The 22,026-nt window shown below is 30.1% G+C and overlaps 3 protein-coding genes across 12 annotated transcripts; 2 read left to right on the top strand and 1 right to left on the bottom strand.

Annotated features, from left to right (window-relative positions):
• Positions 1 to 28: 28 nt before the first annotated feature.
• Positions 29 to 6,687, bottom strand: LOC122573558 (MOB kinase activator-like 1). Of its 2 annotated transcripts, none has more exons than XM_043740079.1 (5): positions 5,920 to 6,687; positions 4,855 to 5,021; positions 4,546 to 4,773; positions 4,312 to 4,475; positions 29 to 4,229 (listed from the first exon to the last, which is right to left on the bottom strand). In XM_043740079.1, the coding sequence occupies exons 1-5, from the start codon at positions 5,931 to 5,933 to the stop codon at positions 4,149 to 4,151; spliced, it is 654 nt and encodes a 217-aa protein (XP_043596014.1). In that variant the 5' UTR covers positions 5,934 to 6,687; the 3' UTR covers positions 29 to 4,148. The 2 variants fall into 2 exon arrangements, with proteins under 2 accessions (XP_043596014.1, XP_043596015.1); XM_043740080.1 differs by lacking the exon at positions 5,920 to 6,687 and adding an exon at positions 5,131 to 5,268.
• LOC122573556 (heterogeneous nuclear ribonucleoprotein H) lies at positions 5,676 to 12,474 on the top strand. 3 transcript variants are annotated; one of them, XM_043740074.1, is made up of 10 exons: positions 5,676 to 5,808; positions 7,026 to 7,108; positions 7,633 to 7,910; positions 7,980 to 8,123; positions 8,971 to 9,109; positions 10,389 to 10,561; positions 10,648 to 10,841; positions 10,926 to 11,045; positions 11,131 to 11,230; positions 11,344 to 12,474. In XM_043740074.1, the coding sequence occupies exons 3-10, from the start codon at positions 7,652 to 7,654 to the stop codon at positions 11,427 to 11,429; spliced, it is 1,215 nt and encodes a 404-aa protein (XP_043596009.1). In that variant the 5' UTR covers positions 5,676 to 5,808; positions 7,026 to 7,108; positions 7,633 to 7,651; the 3' UTR covers positions 11,430 to 12,474. The 3 variants fall into 3 exon arrangements, with proteins under 3 accessions (XP_043596009.1, XP_043596008.1, XP_043596011.1); XM_043740073.1 differs by lacking the exon at positions 5,676 to 5,808 and having other exon boundaries at positions 6,941 to 7,108; XM_043740076.1 differs by lacking the exon at positions 5,676 to 5,808 and having other exon boundaries at positions 6,942 to 7,108; positions 7,643 to 7,910.
• A 414-nt stretch (positions 12,475 to 12,888) lies between these two features.
• Positions 12,889 to 22,000, top strand: LOC122573742 (multidrug resistance-associated protein 5-like). Of its 7 annotated transcripts, none has more exons than XM_043740524.1 (28): positions 12,889 to 13,532; positions 13,609 to 13,713; positions 13,775 to 13,968; positions 14,686 to 14,772; positions 14,877 to 14,962; positions 15,035 to 15,184; positions 15,259 to 15,417; positions 15,482 to 15,629; positions 15,704 to 15,937; positions 16,004 to 16,177; positions 16,263 to 16,410; positions 16,507 to 16,655; positions 16,885 to 16,995; positions 17,438 to 17,548; positions 18,041 to 18,180; positions 18,261 to 18,719; positions 18,798 to 18,924; positions 19,008 to 19,153; positions 19,226 to 19,350; positions 19,421 to 19,608; positions 19,684 to 19,960; positions 20,029 to 20,182; positions 20,257 to 20,385; positions 20,463 to 20,739; positions 20,824 to 20,989; positions 21,064 to 21,247; positions 21,333 to 21,525; positions 21,598 to 22,000. In XM_043740524.1, the coding sequence occupies exons 5-28, from the start codon at positions 14,892 to 14,894 to the stop codon at positions 21,859 to 21,861; spliced, it is 4,284 nt and encodes a 1,427-aa protein (XP_043596459.1). In that variant the 5' UTR covers positions 12,889 to 13,532; positions 13,609 to 13,713; positions 13,775 to 13,968; positions 14,686 to 14,772; positions 14,877 to 14,891; the 3' UTR covers positions 21,862 to 22,000. The 7 variants fall into 7 exon arrangements, with proteins under 7 accessions (XP_043596459.1, XP_043596458.1, XP_043596463.1 ...); XM_043740525.1 differs by having other exon boundaries at positions 13,488 to 13,505; XM_043740523.1 differs by having other exon boundaries at positions 13,609 to 13,968.
• Positions 22,001 to 22,026: the final 26 nt, after the last annotated feature.

The following is a 22,026-nucleotide window of genomic DNA, read 5'->3' as shown; positions in this document are numbered from 1 at the left end:
GGATTTCGTAAGAAATAGTGGTTTTATGTTTACGGTTACGCGTGAGCTTTCGTTTATTTGAAAAAAATATTATTTACATTGCACAGATATATCACTAGCGTCGTTAAAATAACGAGTAAACAATCGGTATTCCTGAAAGCTCTTCGCACTTAGTTTTGAAGGAACAAACAATTTTTATTCAACTATCAATCATAATGACAAACTTGTCTTATAGTTAATATCCGAATTAATCCTCTTATAAACTTAATAAAAATCAATCGTTGAAATAATATGTTTCTATTCTTTGAGATACACAGACAAAATCAATTATCATTAACAAATTATTAAATTTTTAAGTTGCGCCAGTAGTTCCTGTCTGCCTAAAAAAAACAGTAAATACTTTCATAAAATAGAAATTTCGACATCTAAGAACCTAGCTGAATCCCTAAATATCTTTTATTCAACCTCTCTTTACACGCACTCTTCGCTTTTCTATTTTCTTCTTTTATCTGCTTACATTTACTTTACTTTCTCATTCAAAATCTTGAAACAATTAAACGTTTCTTCAACTGGTGATCATATGAAAGAGCTTCCAGCGATGCCAAGGAAACGATCCTCGAAAAGATTCTAGACAAGAAAGATAAAAAAAAAAGAAGAAAAAGTAAAAAGAACAGCACAAGCTTAAAGAGAAATCATATAAAATATCGCTTATCTTTTCAAGTAACAAGTCAGTCGAAAAATGTAACATACCGGGTTCGCGTATATTTTCAGTCAAAAGAAACAAAGAGAGGTGACTCAAGTGCGTTTTGTTTTTGTTAAAGGCTATCGTTCAACGCCGATCTAACGACATTTAATCGTGTAAATTATTATATAAATAGCCATAAAAGCGTCAGTATCGTATATAATAATCATATCGATAATACTACTAATAATAAAAATAATAATAAGAATAATTGTAATTAATAACAGCGTTACTTGTGTGTAAAATAATTTCTAACTGACAACGGTAATATATTCAAACGATCTCGCCCCTCTAACCTAAATATGTGATTAAGAAAGATAGATAGATAGATAGATAGATAGATAGATAGATAGATAGATAGAGAGAGAGAGAGAGAGAGAGAGAGAGACGAAATCGTGCTTGTTTGCTGCGAGAAAAGTTTTTTTTCATTTTTCTATAAGGTACAATTCTTCCGGTCTTCTTAAGTACTGAATACAATATTATCGTCGATACGAGCCATTATTATTGTTACTTTTACTGTTACTTATATTCATTTTACATTGAGAAACACGCCTGTAGACCATCGCGGAAGAAAGCCTATCTCGTAATCGTTCTCCCTTGAAACTTGTTCCATTCTATTCCATTTCTATTAGTTATTTCCTCTCGTTCGTCCTTTCCTTCCTCTATCGGTATATATTTAGGTTATTACGAAAGCTAATTCGTTTATATTGTTTATAATAAAATACATTTATATTAGTCCTGGACCTCGTGAAATTTCTCATTGATCCTCGTGATTTATATGAAAAGTGATATCACATCGAGCAACCTCATATAATGTTTCGATCGTTTATACGCCAACGCGAGAGAGATAAGCAAAAACTCTAATCAGTGCCTGTTAAATAATAGCAGACCATTTTTTCTTATTATAAAAAAATAACATTTTGTTCCTTTCATTCGTTTCGAATGCTAACAACTTGCAATCTATGTCGCGATTTCAAATTCCATTAATGTTTCCGCTCGCTGCATTATAATATTAGACTGTTTTGAGACAAGTTTTTCATATATAGTCGCTAAACTGATAAGATATACAAGGAGAATTGCGATAGTAGACGAGTTCCTCCTTTTAGATATATTAAATTTTTATCAAAAATCCTAGATGCGTTATTTCCAATTAGTTATTTAAAATTTGACAACAAATCGAGCAATATTAGAAACTTGGAAACGTACGAACCTTTCGGAAAACAAGTTGGTCAATTTCACTTTTTATAAATTTCATTACCTGTCCTTGTCCCTTCTGATTAACATTTAATTGTTAAAAGAAGAAATGATTTTTTTAAATGATTTGAATGACTTGAATTAACCTTTTTGGTATATTAAATGACAAGCAATCTTTAGACTCACATAACAACACCTAATTCACAATTTGCATATAAAATAGTCATTGTATATGTAAACCATGAATCATAATGAACAACATTGTATTGACATTTTTATACTAGATATAATACTAAACGAATATTTCTGGACTTCTCTTATCAAGATCTTAAATGAAAGATATCAAAGAAAGGTACAGCCACTACATCTCCTTGTATCTCTTCTGATTCAGTAATCACTTTATGCGTTACTTATCACAAAATAGCCTGGTCCATTGAAAGCAAACGTATGTCTTATGATCGTATAAGCAATAACTTCTTATCCTCCTATATTACTCCATTCAAACGATAGCCACTTACATGAATAGCAGTACGAAAACTTAGTTAAAATTTCACCCCGCCATACGTAAATGTAGCTCGTTACACAGAAATGCAAAAGTCCGATCATCACAGCAAAGGGCACAGTGTATGAACAGAAACTATCTGAGGAGTATTTTCTAGTTACAAGCGAATACAATGCATCCATTTAAATATTCGAATGCAACGGGTGCAGTTTCACCGCGCGTGAAAACAGCAAGCATTTACATTAATATATATGTATATATATTAACATCTCATCTCTGCTATAAGCGAGAAAACTATCGTACGTAGCTGAACGCGCTATAAACGAATATACGTTCTATTTGACATTTCTATATATCAAAATTGATTTCTTAATAGCTAAATAAATCATATGTGATTGTGTATACTGTGACTATGCACATCACATATTTAGTATTATTTATACGAAAATGTTTGCCCTTTGCGTTTCTCCTGGGATACCCTGTATCCATCGAATTAATTCTAACTTCTTTAGAAAACATGTTTTGAATCGAATCTATGTTATACTTAGAAATGAAGTTATTAAGTTTTGGTATATTCATGTACAAATGTTTTTATAACGTACGAGAAGCAATCATTTTTACATAAAATACTAAAAATAAAAAAAGCTGAAATGCAAAAAGAACTTTCCCAGTAATGCGACGCAAACGGCTTAAATATAATATAACATGCTTCCTAAAATAGAACAGACTCAAAAATTCACTCGTATAAAGAATAAAAGATATGGTGCGTATAAAATCCCTAACGCTATAAATAATTTCTATTGCAAGCGCTTGACACGATGATAATAATCGTCTAAACTAATTACATAGTATGAAGTTTAATGTAAATAGCGTAATATTAACTTAATAATGTTATGTACTAACAATGTATAGTTTAGCAGTGATATAAAATGTTCAATATCAGGTTGTACCAATTCATGTCGATAATCAAAGGCGCAAAGTTTTCACGAAGTTGTCGCAAATTTAAAAAAAAGAATATAGAAATGCTATCGAGAGCATTCTTATTTTCAGACATTACGCATAGTATCGTTTCTATTTATAAAAGTTACGATATTTCTCGAACTTTTACAATAAAACAGCATAATGTGCAATACTACGAAAGATAATCACAAACAATGAGAATAAGAAACGTAAGACCGAGTGTAATCGTTGTTTCTAACGTTTTTTTAAAAATGTAATCCATTTTATATAGTCGATATGAATTATTTTTTTCGTCTCTCACCGCTAATCTTTGTTCTCAAAGTTCCGAGTATAAAAATTCGTTACTCGTAATAAATTACAATTCACCACAAAACATCTCGACTACTTAAGAAACAACAATTTTTTCCTTCTTTCAAGATGTAAAATAAAACGGACGAATTGTATCGAATGTATAACTATTTTACAAAAGTCTACGTTAATAATCCTCACCCTATCGATCTTTACTCTGTAATTTCATCGATCTCCCAAATAGACAAAACTCTGTTTTTATCGAGATTTGTCTTCGTTATAAAATGCGTAAATCAGTCACTCGTTTTTGTAAATGAATAAAATATGTTATGTAGTACAATACCAGTGACTCCTGCTTCGAGGCGATGATCGCGTTAGCAATGAATTGGATTAGATAAATAACATGCACAATTACACGTTTGATTAAAAAGATAGCACGGGTGAGAGTCTTTGGAGGAGTTTTCGATTGACGATCAAAATCGTTCATCGGGCGTCCTTCGCTGTTAACTTCTCTATTAATTCTTGCAATGGCGCCAATTCTCTTCTTTCTATCAAGTTAAATTCCTACAACAAACGAAAGTAATAAAAGATCATAATGGAGCATATCTATATTTGTTGAAGGTTCATTTAGTTTTGAGTACTTTACCTGAACAAAAAAGATAAAATGTTTGAATGAAGTGTTTAAATGCGCTTCTTCACCAAGTTGAACCACTTCGCTGAAGTGTTGATGATAAATATGTGCATACACTCTGAATAATCTTTTCAATATTGTCTTGGCAATGGACAAGAAATTTTTTGGAAAAGGGACTCCTAAGAGATTATAATTTTATCAGTATATCAAATACAAAATTATCTTATCCAACAAGATAATGTGACTGACCGATTTTTGAAGGAAATAGGGTTTCATCATCTAACTGGTCCTGCACCCAAGTCATTAAATAATCAATGTACTTTGGTGCGGAACATTTAATTGGCTTTTTCACAGTATGCCCATCAGCCCAATGGTATTCGTATTTAGGTCCTGCAGACATAATGGGACAACTTTCTTCTGTACAGAACTCTGTAATAGTGCCATATAACATATTGATTTGGTTGAAAAAATCAACAGCTGGAACAATATAAAAATGTTAGTTGTAATTTGTTAATTACTACAAGTTGAAATATACAATAATATGCTTGTAATACATACTATTTACTGCAACCCATTCATTTAAATCTTCACCTTCTGGGAGCATAACTGCAAGTCTCAAATTTCCAGAGCCTAGAGTGGCTGCTGCATGCTTCATCAAGTCATATTGATGAGTTCCCTCAGGGATATTCTTCTTTGGTTTAAAGGTTTTCGAAGACCTGCTTCCACTTAAAAAGCCATACAAATATATTTCAATAATAGTTAATTTTTAGACATTTGTATTAATTTCTATATTAGTAAAAAACACAATCAGAATTAGAAAATTTCTATTTGTACCTATATTTTTTACATTTTTGTTTATATGTTCAATTGTTTACAGATTGAAGCATTTTATTATAAATCATATTCGCAATTCGATTAAAGACGAAAACAAACATCAGTTGATCGTACGTATCATTCGAAATACAAATACAGGAAACGCATAAATTTAACGAGTGACCAAAACGATGTTTAGGGCGGATATGACAAATCGATCGGCCACAATTGCAACTAAGAACTTGCTCGATATCGCATCAGGAGCATTTAAAAAAATTCTACTTCCACGGTGCAATCCGCTGCGATAAGATATGTCCCGTGGCGATTAATTTGACGTGTGACGAATATGCGCGCGTGCAACAGAGCACGAGTGAAAGCATTAGCTAAAAGAGAGGGCTGAAGATCGTGTGAAAACGGAGGATTTTTCAAAGAAATTATGGCATCGTGCTATTTTTAGATATCCACAGATTGGTCGATCGCGATGTACACGAATTCAAGAGTACATCGGGTCGGTTACCTAAATTAGCCGAGAAGGTAATATTTACGAAACTGGTTGACCAGTTTCTGTCAATATCTGCCCTCACTCCGATCGGTCTATGGTAACAAATCATCGATTCCTTCTTTGCTGTCATTTGTCACTTGCAAATAACATTGGTGCGATATCAGGCGATCGATTAACAGGAAAACATTGAGTGTTCGGTAAGTTTACTTTTTTTAATGCATCGGAAATTTAATGTTGCGATATCAAAAAGGTAAAAGCGTTATAGTAGAGTAAAAGTCGATTTTCATTGGAAACGGAAAAAAACTTACAATAGGAAGCTCATTGTGCACTCCTGGATGACCTGTCGGTGAAATTCAATTTACTGCTACACGGTTGCACGTGTCGTTGATTTTTGCAATATTCTACAATATTATAAGATTATAAGCTGCGAACGATCCTTCTTAACATGCACCATACACTCTCTCCCGCGACAGCACGATAGACGTTTTGTCAACTACCTTTTCTGCGATCACCTCGACTTCAATCCTTCCACTGTTGAACGGGATTCTACTTCTTTAGATTCGGTCACGACCTCTATACAGACGTGATCGCAGACACACAGTTTCTAATTTTTCCTATTACTTTATGATTTATATCATTTCGACGTTTAAAATGTCTTAGCCTCTGCGAAAATCGCAAATTACATCGATATACTATTTAAGTAACTATAGTCCAAATATTTTACTATGTGTAGCACGATCGATATAGCAGGTAAAAAATATAGATTGTCAAAGTTAAATGAATTTAGGAACGCTAATATGGAGGACTTATTAGTATTGCGTATTCGCCTTAATGCATTTCAAATATGACTACAAATCTTCTCTAATATTACTGGCGCGAATTTTTAATTTTATGAACTTCTAATGTGTATTTTTCTTTAGATTCCTACCCATGCTCCGAACCAGTGAATTATTCACTTTCTCAACAACTCTATCCTGCTTCAATCATGTTCTTTTTCGATCTTGTCTTTCCAAAATGGATTTTTTTTAAAGTTAACGTAAAAAATTTTAGAGCAGATTCACAACCGTATTTCTAATCATCTAAATTTTTGTAATATTAATACATTTCGTTATATTTGAAAAGAATATATTACATTTTAATTATAATATAATTGCAATTTTTTATTTAAATTGATGAAATATGTTCGTTTCGTATGACAAGTGTATTCGTAAAGCAATAATTTTAATCTTTTATAATTTCTATTTTCGCATATTAATAAAATATTTTTAGTTGAAGTACATGTTACTTTAATTTTTATAAAACTTAAATAAATTCTAAAGAAACTAGGGATTTTATATACCATAATGTTACAATGTAGTACATTTATGTTTATAAACCAGCCATTAGTTTCGTTAGGATAAACGCCATTTTGCAGATAGTTTTGCAGAGCGTGGCGTTGGCTAAGCGTTTGCTGTCAATTAAACTTAATTCTAAGTTGTAGATCAACACTAAGAAACCGTAAGTATGAATAATAATATCTACAATATATGAAATGAATATATTTTGGTGGCATAAAACAAAGACTAGCATATTACCGATACGAACGATTCTTCGGTAAAGAAATATCTTTTTTTCAAACTTTTCTTCCGACTATATTGTAATGTTGCATTTTTTTACGTATATATGTATATATTTATTTATTTTTTTATTCTTGGAATCTCAATAACAAGTTACGAAATGCTATATCTTCACATTATTTTATTATTTTGTTGGATATTATTGACCTTCAAATTCTTGAATGACTGTTCTCATAACTTTTCTATTACATAAATGATGCAATATCTTTTAAATACAGCGAAAATTTAAAGAATAAAAAAAGTAAAAAGGAGCAAATAATATACAACTATTTGTTATAGTATATTGTACTTTAAAAATAAATAATAATTATAAAATAATCATGCTACGTATTTATATTGTTTTCGATTTGATATTTTATAATATATAGAAAACATCAGGATATATTTATACAAATTATAACATAGTTTATTTTAGACTGCAATCATGTCCAATGGAAGTGGAGACCATGATGATGAAGGCTATGTTGTTAAACTACGTGGGCTTCCATGGTCTACTACTGTTGATGAAATCATGAAATTCTTTAGTGATTGTTCTATTACAAATGGTAAAAATGGTGTACATATGACAATGTCAAGAGAAGGCCGTCCAAGTGGAGAGGCTTATGTAGAAATGGACACACTTGAAGATATTGAAAAAGCTTGTAAAAGAGATAGGGATCATATGGGTCATCGTTATATAGAAGGTTTGTTATAAAACATATAAAGATAAAAATATTTAAAAGATATATAATAAAATATGTCTTTCATTATAGTCTTTAAAGCAAAAAGAGGTGAAATGGAGTGGGTAGTCAAGAGAAGCGGTATGAACCTAGAGAATGCCATGGATGATGGTTGCGTGAGACTACGTGGTCTACCATTTGGCTGTTCCAAAGAAGAAATTGCTCAGTTCTTCTCAGGTATTTTATACCATACATTCAAACCTGTATCTTTATTCATTTTTTTATATTATATATTACTAGAAATTCACTTACACCTTATTGGCGATCAATGTGTTTTGTTTTTTCTTTTATTTTTTATAATAAAATTATTTCCCTATCGTTTGATTTTTGTTAATCAAATAAAAATCTTGAACCACAGGGACTAAATGCTTTTGATGGTTATGATACATATGAAGTATATAAACAGCACAGCTTTTTATCTCTTCATAATTTAAAAGAATGTACATAGATGTTGCAAATTAATATACAAGAGACATATATCCTAGAATTAAATTATTAGAGAATAAATATGGGAATAAAAGTATCTGGCAAAATAATACACATATTACAATAAAAGTGTCCAATATTTCACTAGTTTTACATATAAAAGTATAAAATTCGTTTTATGCCCGTCCCAAGCAGTGTCTCTGTGTTTCTATAATCATCAGATGGCCTTAGTTAAGATTTAAGGAAGTAAAGTCCCTATGCTTTATAATCCTTTATAGACTTGGAAAAGGAACATTTATTATAATTTCCATGTGTGTTTTATATAATTGTATAAAAATGTCCTTATATTCATTTTATTTATATTTTTATGTTTTGTATATAGAACTTAATTCTTAACTTCGGCATAGTTAACATTTTCTTCTGTTTTGACTTAATTGACAAAAAATGTCTATATTTCTGGAGCGAGACGTTTTGCACATAATGTGCAAAGGATATTTTAAATCTTGCTTCCTTATAAGGGTTTTAAATAAACTGACGATACTATAATTAATAATGGGTGTTACGCTACAATGTCGATGTTTGATTATGTGTGGGTCAGGGTTGGAGATATTGCCGAACGGGATTTCACTACCGACAGACTACACGGGCCGCAGTACTGGGGAGGCTTACGTTCAATTTGTTAACAAAGATGTTGCGGAGCGCGCTCTGCAGAAACACAAGGAAAAGATAGGACACAGGTGGGGCACTGACGCTAGCTGGGTTTGGGTATACTTATGACTTTTCAATATCATTTTATGATTGTAGTACATGTAGGTATATAAATTTTGTTAGTAAATAGCGGGAGCGAGTTTTTATATAGATGCAGTTTCTTTAATATTTTATTTTACAAACAGAAAACTATTATATGAAATTATTTATTACTGCAAATAATCTAGAATGAATTATATTATTAAAACGTATTTACTAATTTTGCATTCGTATTATTCTATTCATATGCTATTATAGAAATTAATTGTATAAAGAAACTGCTTCTCTTCCTAAACACGAATAAAAGAAAGTTAGTGGTACGTAAGCGAAAGTACTGTTGGCCCAACTGATACCTATGGGTGGGTGCCGGGCGGGAGGTACCCCCTTACATCGTCACCAAATCCCATGGGAGGTGGGTAGGGCTAACCCAGGATGGGTGGGCGCTACGGAGGTAGTAATCATCGATCTAATTTGGCACACCTGTTTGACAATTGCACAATTGTACGTTTTATGCGAGACAATGTAATAATTTGAACTCAAAGGCTTTGCACAGTTTTTCTTTTGTAACATCACTATTTATAGTTGATACATACAGCTCGTTAATTGCACGGAAATATTTTATTATCATTGTCATACTATAAGATATGCTAACTTCAATTATTTTAGCTTTCTTTCTATTTTTTTTAAATTAAATATTTAAATTCGGAGTACTTTCTTTTAATTGTATCGCTTCTCGATACTTATATATTGTTTTCCCTATCTTTCTTCCACTCTCTCTTTCTCTTTCTCTCCTGAGTTGCATAAAGTGCAATTGTAATTGTCATATACCTGAAGATCATCAGCATCTCAATGGCTAGGGTGACATAAGATACATCAGAATGCAATGTCACCGAGGGAGGGTATCTACACACAGGTTTAATAAATATGTGGAGGTGTAGTATGAACAGTTAATCCATTACAAAATTCTCAGTATGGATTTTTTCTTCGAATCACATCGTTTTTCTTTTTATTTTATTTTTGTTTTCATTTATCTCCTAATTTTTTATATTGGAACAATAATTGTTTAGTTCCGTTACGCGAAAGGTTATTTTCAACATTTGTATTTCCTATTTATATCCGTCTTCGTTTAAAAGTGCGCTCTAAAATTAAAATTTTATGCTCATTGATATTTTTGCATTAAATTTTCTCTTATTTGAGAAGGCAAGCCGGCTATATGAACGGCAATAATATTTAAACGAAAATAATAATAATTAATATTAATCTTAACAGATACATCGAAATCTTCCGAAGCAGTTTGTCCGAAGTACGTGCTAGCATTGGACCGAAAATGCGAGGTGGGCCAATGGGTGGTTTCAATCAGAGACCAGCACCCTATGACCGAGGCTCTCGTTTCGGAGGGATGAATCGTTTTAGCAATAATAGCAGAGGTTCTAGAAATAGAGGTACTACACGAATTCGTTAGTTATTTAAAATGTGAAATGTCACTTATTACATCATTTTTCTCTTATTATTGTTTAATATGTTTTAGACTTTGATGGTGGTCCATGGGGAAGTGGTAATAACTTCGATTCACGCGGAGGAAGCATGGGTATGAGAGGTGGTTTGGACATGAAAGGTGGGAACTTCAGAGGCAGCGGTGATACATGGGGTGGTAATTCCGGTATTCATAGTATACACATGCGTGGATTACCATTTAAAGCTACTGAACAAGATATAGCTGATGTAAGTTTATAATTGAATGAAATAAATGTAGAACATTTTATTCAGTTAACATTTTTATAATGAAATTTGGCTGTATAATTGTAGTTCTTCAGACCTATCGAACCGGTAAATGTTCGAATTATTCTTGAAAATGGTGGACGTCCTTCTGGAGAAGCAGATGTAGAGTTTGCAACTCATGAGGAGGCTGTTAAAGCCATGTCTAAGGTTATTTGAATAAATATAATTGATATTGTGATTTTCAATTAATAATTTTATGTACTAATCATCTTCTGTCATAATGTTGTTATAGGACAAAAGCCATATGTCTCATAGGTATATTGAATTATTCCTAAATTCAACTGGTGGTTCAAGTGGAATGTCTCTGGGTGGTATTGGAAATTTCTGTGGAGGTACTTCCTAATTGCTTTTTTATTATTATCTATTCTTTAACATTCTCATCCTTATTAAATTTTTACAATTTTGTTATATTCAGCAAATATTAATTAAAGATTTATATTGTTAGGTTTGGGTAATAACTTCAGGCCTGGATATTCTCCAAACAGAGGCTTCAGCTCTCAACTAGGAGGAAGTAATTATAATAGTTTTTGAGGCCGGATGTCGCGTTTCTTGCGCTATCGACGATAAAATATTTCTTAAATCAAAGATTTATTGAATTATAATTATATCACAGTGAAATTTCATTTTCATATTACGTTCAGTTAAAGGTTAATTACTGTTTCACTGTTTTGCGTATTACGTACGGAATCATTAAATAGAATTAAAAAAGTTTGTTTTAGTTTATATTATACTAATATAAAATCGAGAAATATTAATTAGTTTAATATTATTTTAAGGGATAAATTTAGTTGATCAGAATTTATTATAATTCTGTTTAATCTTCATTCGTTTTTGAGATAAAATATTAAGCATTATATTATAAACCCCTTTATCAAATTATTGATGTAATACGTATCTCAATTATAATGATCATAAAAGACAAATTATATTTTTCATATGTAATTAGTATAATTTCATTGAATCGTAAAAATCTAAGTCACAAAAGTATATAACTTCTTTTCTTTTTTTTCATTATAATATCATTTTGATGCATTGTACATCCACCATTTCATTAAAACCTCACAAAAGTGTTCCAAATTCTAATATTAGAGAATAAGCATATTTATAAATTATATAACAGCTTCGACATCATGTTATTTGTCAGAGTTTGCAATCGTACAAGGATAGTTAGTTTATATCAAAACACAAACAGTTCAATAATTACGATTCATATTGTAATATATTTATCAAATAGTAATTCACAGTTACATACAGTATAATAGTTTATGTTAACCCTGTCGAATATTATTACTCTAAGTAATATGTGAAGTTCTTCGACTATGAACTCATGTTTAATGATATATACACGATATTATTAAAAAAAAAAACTGGGAGTATGTTAAATAATTCAGTGTGTATTAATACTTTGACTGCCACGTTGATCATGTATCACCGGCCACGGTTTCTCTTGTGACGCCACGGTGGTCATTGGTGACCGGAGCGCTTGAACTTCTTACAATTGTAAAAATTGAATGAAAATTGACAGTTAGGGCATTTTGAATATAACCAATAAATAGAAGATACTTTGAAATAAAAAGTGCCCCATTGAACAATTAAACATTTTTATTAGAACATCAATAAAAAAAAAGAGAACAAATATTGCATCTAAGGGTGCACTGTGTTTGCATCCATATCTTTGAGGGGTAATCTACGAATATTATTATAAACACACCTTAGAAAGTAATCGTAAATGCGGCTTTATAATCATATAATTGAAGTTAGAAGTGTGAACATATCTTACTATTATATATACAATGAGCAAATACTGTTTACTAATATCTTCTAAACGTTTCAACAATACATTCTGGACGTTTTGCTTACGACGAAATAATGAATGCGAATGGTTTGTCGAAATAAACAAAGCCTTGTTATAATATGTCGCTATCAACTGTTACCAAGGCGCCACGGTGGTCACCCGTGACCACCAATAAGATAAACGGTCCATCGGGGAAGAATGTTGTCTTACATCGTCAATTTATTATTATTTTGCCATTGTATGTTTTGAATAATAAAAATACTCCCGTGACGTCCTAAGCGAAACATGTGATTTCGGCGTGGCAGTCAAAGTGTTAAATATTACTGGGCTCTACTCCACTTTTGACATTTATAAAGATTATAATTGCTTTTGAGTCAATTTTACTTGTAGTATGTGTAGCTCTACAAGTTTTCATGAGAGACGTTAACATGAAAAAAAAAAGAAAAAATATTACAAAAAGATACAAATGTAATATTTCATTATATATAAGGAAACAGAGACAAAATACTCCTTATCTTTCATTGTGAAAATGAATGTTATAAACAAAACAGAAATGCTTGTATTTGTTTAGGACCTTATATTTTGTACGTGAAAAAATTCTATATTCAAATAATAATAATAATAAAATGTATCCTTATAAACTTATCTTGTGCATGAACTTAATAGGAATGACGTATGTTTGATGTGACCTGTGTTTTATAAAGCATAGCAATAAACGTTATCTTCATGATTGAAGGCCTTTATTCATATCGTGTTGTACTTAATAAGTGATTAACTAATTTATTTATTCAATTAAAAATTGTGTTTTTATAGTTAGTTTTATAGTTATTTACATCATTGTAAATTTCCATTCTAGAAAGTAATCCAATTTTTATGAATTTTCTTTTTGCTATAAAATTCTTATTTATTTTTTAGACTTTCGGATTTTTGTGAATCAAGTATAATATAATTCAATATTATAACTTAAATAATGAATACATATAAATAAGGTTGGAATAAATGGGACTATGGCACAGAGAAGTATGAAGCACATTGTATTGTACATATTTAGCATATCAAGTACTTAATTGAAATCTATTAGTCATGTATAGAAGTGACTGGGTGACTGGATGGGGAATATGAAACGTACACGGTTTGACAAAATATATACCGAAATTAATCATACATAAACAAAGATAATCAGTATCTTAAGTATAGTTGAGGTCAACGGCGACATTAGATTTTGGAAGATAAGATATAATTCGGTAAAAATTTGATACATTTCTTCCATAAAATGTAAGTAGAGGAAGTATAATTTAAATATACATTCAACATACCCTTATATGTACAAGAAACTTTTAATTTTTAATTCAATTACATTATTTTTTTTGATGAACGAATAATATAACATTACAAAAATATTTATTACAACACAAAAAAATAACAGCTATTTTTCATAGTTTATTAATCTGATGCGTATATATATACTTCTTGTGAAATATTTTTTGTTTATATAAGTATTTTCCATATGTTTTCATCTTTAATCATTTTATGAAATAATTCACAATATGATATAAAATACTGTTACTTCATTGATTTAAACGAATATTTAAAAAATCAGGTTAATTGAGGATTATGTCACATGACATAACATACACAAATTGTCAAATCACAGAAGGCACAGCTTCTCACATATAAATTTAAAACCACATATTTGTTCAGTTTTGAAACTTATCATTGATTAGACAAGATTAGACTTTTTATCAGCTTTCTAGCACTATTAATGTTCACTCTAAATGCTGAAATTACTATACATTATGCATGTATAGCTTCACTGAAAACTAAATTTATTTGGTTTTTCTCTTGTGACTAAATAAATAACAAATGTCATAAAGTTATTATTTTTTTGCATAAGGTGAAGAACGACATAACTGTACACAGCTGATAGTTTAATCATTACATAGATAATGGTAACATACTATCAAAATTAACTTTTTTCTGATAATTTTACAGACTATTGTATTGATATCTCTACCAAGCATGTAAAAATGCATAAGTAATACTACAAAGTAAAATATCATCAAATAAATTGAAGAATTGGTAAGTAATTTAAAAAACTATATTTTATAAATTATAATCTTATTCTTACCATTTATGTATTTAATTGTGTAATTTAAATTTTTTTATGTATTGTTAACGTATAGTGTTAAAAGAAAATCATGGAAAATAAGACAGATTCTCCTAGTGGTCAAAGTGAAGATAATGAAGTTCAGTGTATTAATAGTGAAAGGTAAAGAACTATAGTCTTGTTTATATTTTTTAAGTCTAAGTGAAAAATTGATATTTTCTTATATTTTTTTAGGTACAATGATGCTAGTGAAGGACAGCATTTTTTACTTCCTAGTAGATATTCACGCTCACCAAAAGTACCAATAGAATATATTAGAAGAACCAATATGAGCCGGTACAATCCAGCTCTAAGGAATCTTATACCAATACGTCATAGAAACCAGTATGTACTAAAGTAGATGTGTTTTTGAGATAAAAAATTATTTTTTAAGTAATATTTTACTGTATGTATTTTAGAAATAAAGAAAGTATGCCAGCAGATAGTGCTGGATTATTTTCATATATTTTTTATACATGGATAACGCCATATGTATGGGAAGCATATAAAAAGGGTATTGACATTACAAATCTACCACGTATTTCTATTTATGAGAGCTCCAAATACAATGCACATAGGTAACTGCAGTATACTATGAATCTATCTTTTTTTTATTATATCCAAAATAAATCTCATATTTAGATTAGAAATACTTTGGCAAGAGGAGATAGGCAAACATGGTCCATACTTGGCATCATTTTCAAGCGTAGCTTGGAGGTTCATGAGAACAAGAATATGTATAGCTGGATTTTTATTAAGTTGCTCTACAATTTGTGGATTTATTACCTCTGTATGACTTTTAGTTTCATGTAGAATACAAATGTTATATATAGTACTATATAGAATGCTATATTTTTGTCTTAGATGATATTAATGAAGAAAGTATTGGAACACGTTCAGTCACCAGAAGAAGGTATATGGATAGGTATAAAATGGGCATTGTTATTAACATGCTGTGATCTTCTGCGAGTAGTATTTTTTAATTGGACTTGGAACACTAATATTAGAACAGCACTGAGATTAAAATCTGCTTGTACTACTCTTTTATACAAAAAGATTATTAGACTGAATAGTCTTGGAAACAAAAGCACAGGAGAAGTGAGATTTCAAATAAATTGTCAAATTGAATTTAATTTTATATTTATATTCATTTTGCTATTTCAGATAATTAATTTATTTACTAATGACAGTCAAAGAGTTTTTGATGTAGTCATTTATGGACCTATGATATTCAGTGGCCCAATAATTATTATCTGTGGTATAGCCTATATTCTGTGGATATTTAGTCCCATAGCTATTTGTGGAATATTGACCTTTCTGATATTCTATCCTTGTCAGGTAAACAATATTTTATTTATGTAGTTTGCGAAGTTATTTTTTCTATCTATTCAAAATTTCACTACATGACATTATTTTTCAACAGTATCTTATATCCCGTTTAGTCGGACACTTTCGTTCTAAGACAGTTGTTATTACAGACATACGAGTGAAATTAATGAACGAAATTTTAGAATGTGTAAAATTGATTAAAATGTATTCATGGGAAAAATATTTCAGTCACAAACTTCTTGGTATGATTACCATCTTTTTAATAAACTATTTAATGAAATATATTAGTATTATATTTTTAATTTGTATCACCTTTTAATATATTAATTAATTCTCAGGTACACGAAAGAAGGAGGAATACTGGTTACATAAAATTGTATATTTCCAAAGTCTTGCTATTTCTTTAACTCCAGCTATACCTGTGATAGCTGCAATTATTACATTTCTAGCTCATTTATCTACAGGCAGTAATTTAACTGCTGCTCAGGTATATATTAATTTGTGAAGTAAACATTTAGCACAGCCACTTATTTATGTTCTTTTGGAGGAATATTAGAATAAGTAATACCAAAAAAATCATGTGTAAATTGACATCGGCACAATTTAAAAACTGTATAATTAGCATTTGTATGGTCAACGATATTTATTTTGCACAGAATATTTAAAGTCATCAAGTCAAGAAACAAGTGTTGCACTTAATGGAATATATATTGCAGGCTTTCCCAATTACAACATTTTTTGGAAATATGCTGAGAATGGCACTCGCCTCCCTTAAGGATTCTACACGACATTTTATCGACGCTCATATTGCACTTAGAAGAATGAAGGTCTCTTAAAATTTAAATTACAATTTAATTGCAATTCTTTTATAATTTATGTTTAATGGATGGGTATTTCGTACTTATTACTATCAAACAAATTCTCGTGTATCTTATATTTACCAAATTTATTTTTTAAATTATTTAAAGAAAAAATTGAACGAAAATTATGATATAATATACACGGAAGTTTTGTTTTATTAATAATCTCATATTTTCACCTTAATTATAAATGGTTGAACGGTTGCAGTCGTAAAGGGGAAAGTGTTGCATACATGTAAATATACACAGAATAATTGCTTTTTCTTTTACTCCTCCTTGTGGTATTATATACATTAAGGAAATAATACAGGGTTATTCATATGATTGAAATGCAAATGTTTGAAAATAGTTTAACAAAACATAAGTTTGTCATATTACTACTTTAAATTATAATCCATTACTTTTCCAGGTGTTCCCTTTTGTAACATTGCTGAATTCTCAATTTCGTTCTTCTTTTATGTTCCTTCAAGTGGCATTAGTTAATATTAATGAATCAAACATAACACTCAACAGATTTCAGGTGTTTACTTTTGGATTTGTTTTGTTAATAGTAATTACTAATTATGATAGTAGAAACGTAAGATTAATTAGTTTGCAAATAACATTTGCATTGTAAAAAAGTTGTTATCGTAGTTAGAGCAACGCACGATGCTTTGTAATACAGTTGATTTCATGCCTAATACTCTTTAATGTAGTCCATTTAAATACATAAACATTGTGATGATTCATTTCTTTTTTTTAGAGGCATTAATACAATACGATTGTGTGACACATTGCATGTTGTAAGTTCTAATTTGTATGCATTTTTAAGTTTATTATTTATAATTGGTGTATGTAATGTAAGATGTGAGAAATTTAATGCTTGCTTATGTGAATGTCGTTTTGTCATTAGAATTAATAATATGACCATGTTTATAATGATTTGATTGTCAAAACAGTCACGAGTTACTTTTTTTGACTACACTTTTTGATATTCGCCTTTAGTAATTAGTAATTAGTAATATTTGTGTAGGATGTATTGCTTCTAGAAGAACAGATATGCCACATATCTAAACCAATAGTAAAATCGCAAGCTGTAGCCATTGCTAACGGTACATTCGTTTATGAAAATTCTAACTTGCACACTAAGTTAAAAAATGTTAAAGAAAAAAAGTGAGTTTTTGTTTGTTTGTGTATTTTTACTGTCATCTTGAATTATTCCTTTGAAATAATTTTTTTTTATATTTTTTCAGGAAAGTTGGGTCATATTTAAAGACCAAAATTGAACTAGAGAAACTTAATGAACCCTCCCAGGAAACACAATACGTGGAAGTACTCTCTGACATTAAGTTTGGAGCAGCTAAAGGTAGATTAATAGGAATTTGTGGACAAGTAGGAAGTGGGAAATCTAGTCTCTTACTTGCTGCTCTAGGGCAGTTAAAAATGATAAATGGCCATATTTTGAGAGAAGGTTCATGCGCTTATGTTAGTCAGCAGGCATGGATTGTTAATGCAACTTTTAAAGAAAATATATTGTTTGGAAACCAGTTTGATGCTAAACGATACTATCAAGCATTAACAGTATGCAGTCTAAAAGAAGACTTGAATATGTTACCGGGTGGAGACGAAACTGAGATTGGAGAAAGAGGTATAAATCTTTCAGGGGGACAAAAACAAAGAGTTGCTCTTGCTAGAGCACTCTACGCTAATCGGTAAATAGTTTTCTTTCTCTATTAAAATTTCTTAATTTATAATTACAAGTGGATATTAAAAAAGCATTCTTTTTCAAGAGATATATATTTTTTGGACGACCCATTAAGTGCAGTGGATGCACATGTGGCTTCTTACATTTTTAAAAATTTAATTCTCGGAGCGCTTAAGGATAAGTGTGTTTTGCTTGTAACACATCAGGTTCAAGTATGTTTTAAATAAATATTTATGAAACTCAATTAATATATATATACTTAATTACAAATAACATTATATTCGAACAATTACAGTTCCTAAAGCATTCTAATCAAATCTATGTAATGCATAAAGGTAGAATTGTAGAACAAGGTACACACGATGAATTGATAAAATTAAATAGAGAATACGCTGCAATGGTAAACAGTGCACTATTAAAAACGAAGAATAGTTCAAAAGAGTATGCATTTTACAAATAATTTTTAAAGACTATAGTTTTCGTAATTTTAACAATTACTTCTAATTTAATTAGTGAAACCTCAGTATTAACTAAGATAGATAGCAGAGAATCTAGTAATGATTTGGAGAAACAAATAGCATGCAGTTCCGGAGACAACAATGAAAATATTGCAATATCAAAGAAAATACATGGAGGGGGTGTGTGTTAAGATTTATATCATCAATTTAAAAATATTTGTCATTTATGTTATTCATATTTGTTATCTAGGAGCAATTCTGACAACGCCAGAAAAAGTGGGGACGGGTACTGTGAAATCGTATACATATCATACATATGTGAAATCCGCAGGTGGTTATTTCGTAGCTCTTTTGGTATTTTTTACGCTCTTGTTAAATGTTGGAAGTTCAGCATTTAGTACTTGGTGGTTAGCCATATGGATTAAAGCTGGTGGTGGAGTAAATATGTTTTCTTTTTTTTAATTGGTATTTATGTTTCTTATTTTTAGTTTACATTGATCTTTTTCATTTAAGAATGTCACTGATCCCAATACCAATAAAACTGTAACTTCAAACAATTTAAATGATAATCCAAACTATTCATATTACCAAGACATTTATATTGGCTGCATTGGAGTTATTTTGTTAACAAGTTTACTGCGAGGCTTGGCTATTATGTATGCTACGATAAAGGCTTCAACGACATTACACAATCAAGTTTTTAAGAAAATGATTAAATCAGCAGTAACATTTTTTGAAACTACTCCTATTGGAAGGATACAAAATATTTTTAGTCGAGATATTGATGAAGGTAAGACCTCCTAAATATTTTTGGAACTAGTAAGTAAATGCATTTCTTTATTTATCTTTTTATTGTAGTGGACAATTACATACCGATTTCTGTGGAAAACATGGTACAGAATATTATTACATGTAGTTTTGCAATTATAGCTATATGTGTAATATTACCCTGGTTTTGTATACCATTAATCATTCTTGCAGCTGTTTTCTTTTATATTAGCAAAATCTTTAGGTGAGATTAATATTCTAAATAAGAATTTATCATATTTATTACTATCAAATGTAGCAAAAAGACAAATTTTTCAGAGTAGCAATGAGAGATTTCAAGCGAATAGAGAGTACCTCACGATCTCCCGTTTTGAGCTTTGTTACAACCACTATTCATGGTTTGAATACCATTCATGCGTTCCAAAAGGGAAAAGCATTTGTAAATAAGTATGTTTCTTAAATTGAATCATGAATGAAGTAATTTAAAGGAGATAAAAGTATAATACTGAATTACTACATTTTAGATTTGAGGAATTAATTGACTTAAACAATTTGTGTCTTTACCTATGTCAATCTATCATGAGATGGTCCGCCGTGAGACTCGATATTTTAGCGATTATTTCCTCTTCCATTACTGCGTTTCTTGTAATATTGCTTAGAAACCAAATATCACCACCTCTTGCCGGTTTGGCAATGGCATACGCAATGCAAATGACTGGTGTTTTTCAGTATACTGTAAGATTAATGGCAGAAACAGAAACTCGTTTTATAAGTGTCGAAAGAATAAGTTACTACTTAAGGGTAAATAAAATTAGTACTTATTAGTTGCAGCAGTAATTGATAATTAAATCACATAGATAATAATATATATGTTGCACTTTACAGACATTGCAGAAAGAAGAAAGTTTTGGGAATGATCCTATAAATCCTTCAGATCAATGGCCTACTGACGGCGAATTGGAATTTCATAAAGTCGAATTGAAGTACAGAAAAGAACTGCCACCTGTATTAGATAATATTTCATTTGTTATTAAATCCGGTGAACATATAGGTAATAATAATTTGATAACAGATTTACGATCATTATTTACATGATTATTTTTTCTGCGACATAATAAATTTTAGGTATTGTGGGAAGAACAGGAGCTGGGAAAAGTTCTCTTATCGTTGCTTTGTTCCGATTAGTTGAAATTTCTAACGGAAAAATTCAAATTGACGGCATAGATATAGCGAAAGTGAAGTTAAAATTATTAAGGAATAAATTGTCTATAATTCCTCAGGATCCTGTTTTATTTAGTGGAACCATACGGCAAGTACCTTTAACAAATTAAAAAATAAACAAAGAAGGAAATTTGAATATTAGAGATTGAATAATATCTATAATTATATTGTAGATCAAATTTGGATCCTTTTGAACAATTTGACGATTCCGAAATTTGGAGTGTTTTAGAAAAAACTCAATTGAAAGAGAAAATTCAAGCTATGCCAGGAGAACTCAATGCTCCTATTGAAGTTGGAGGAAACAATTTAAGCGTTGGCGAGCGACAATTACTTTGTTTATCAAGAGCACTTTTGCGCAATGCCAAAGTATGATGTCAGCGAAAGTTCTTCATATTAATTAATGTTTATTTCACTTAATAATTTATAATTCCATTGTAGATAATAGTATTAGATGAAGCAACTGCTGCTGTTGATCCAGAAACTGAAGTCGCTGTTCAAAATACCATACAAAACGCATTTTCCAGTTCTACTGTATTAACGATAGCTCATCGTTTGAAGACTGTTATTTCATGTAATCGTGTTATCGTTATGAAGAATGGCCAAATAATTGAATTTGACGCACCATCTGTACTTTTATCTAATTCAAACTCCGAATTTTCGAAAATGATGGCCTCAACAGAGAAGAACATAAAGGAACCTTAATCAATATTAACAATAGTATTATATTTAATAAATGCAAACATTAACAAATTAAAAAAATGAAAGTGTTCTTTAAAATATATATTAAGCACATTTTAATATACGATTTTTGAAAAATAAAATTAATAATGAAAATAAAACATTTCCTTTTTAATTATGAGAGAAGAA

This window comes from Bombus pyrosoma, linkage group LG12, assembly GCF_014825855.1.
Source record: "Bombus pyrosoma isolate SC7728 linkage group LG12, ASM1482585v1, whole genome shotgun sequence".
NCBI lineage: Eukaryota > Metazoa > Arthropoda > Insecta > Hymenoptera > Apidae > Bombus > Bombus pyrosoma.
This window is presented reverse-complemented; position numbering and strand designations above follow the sequence as displayed.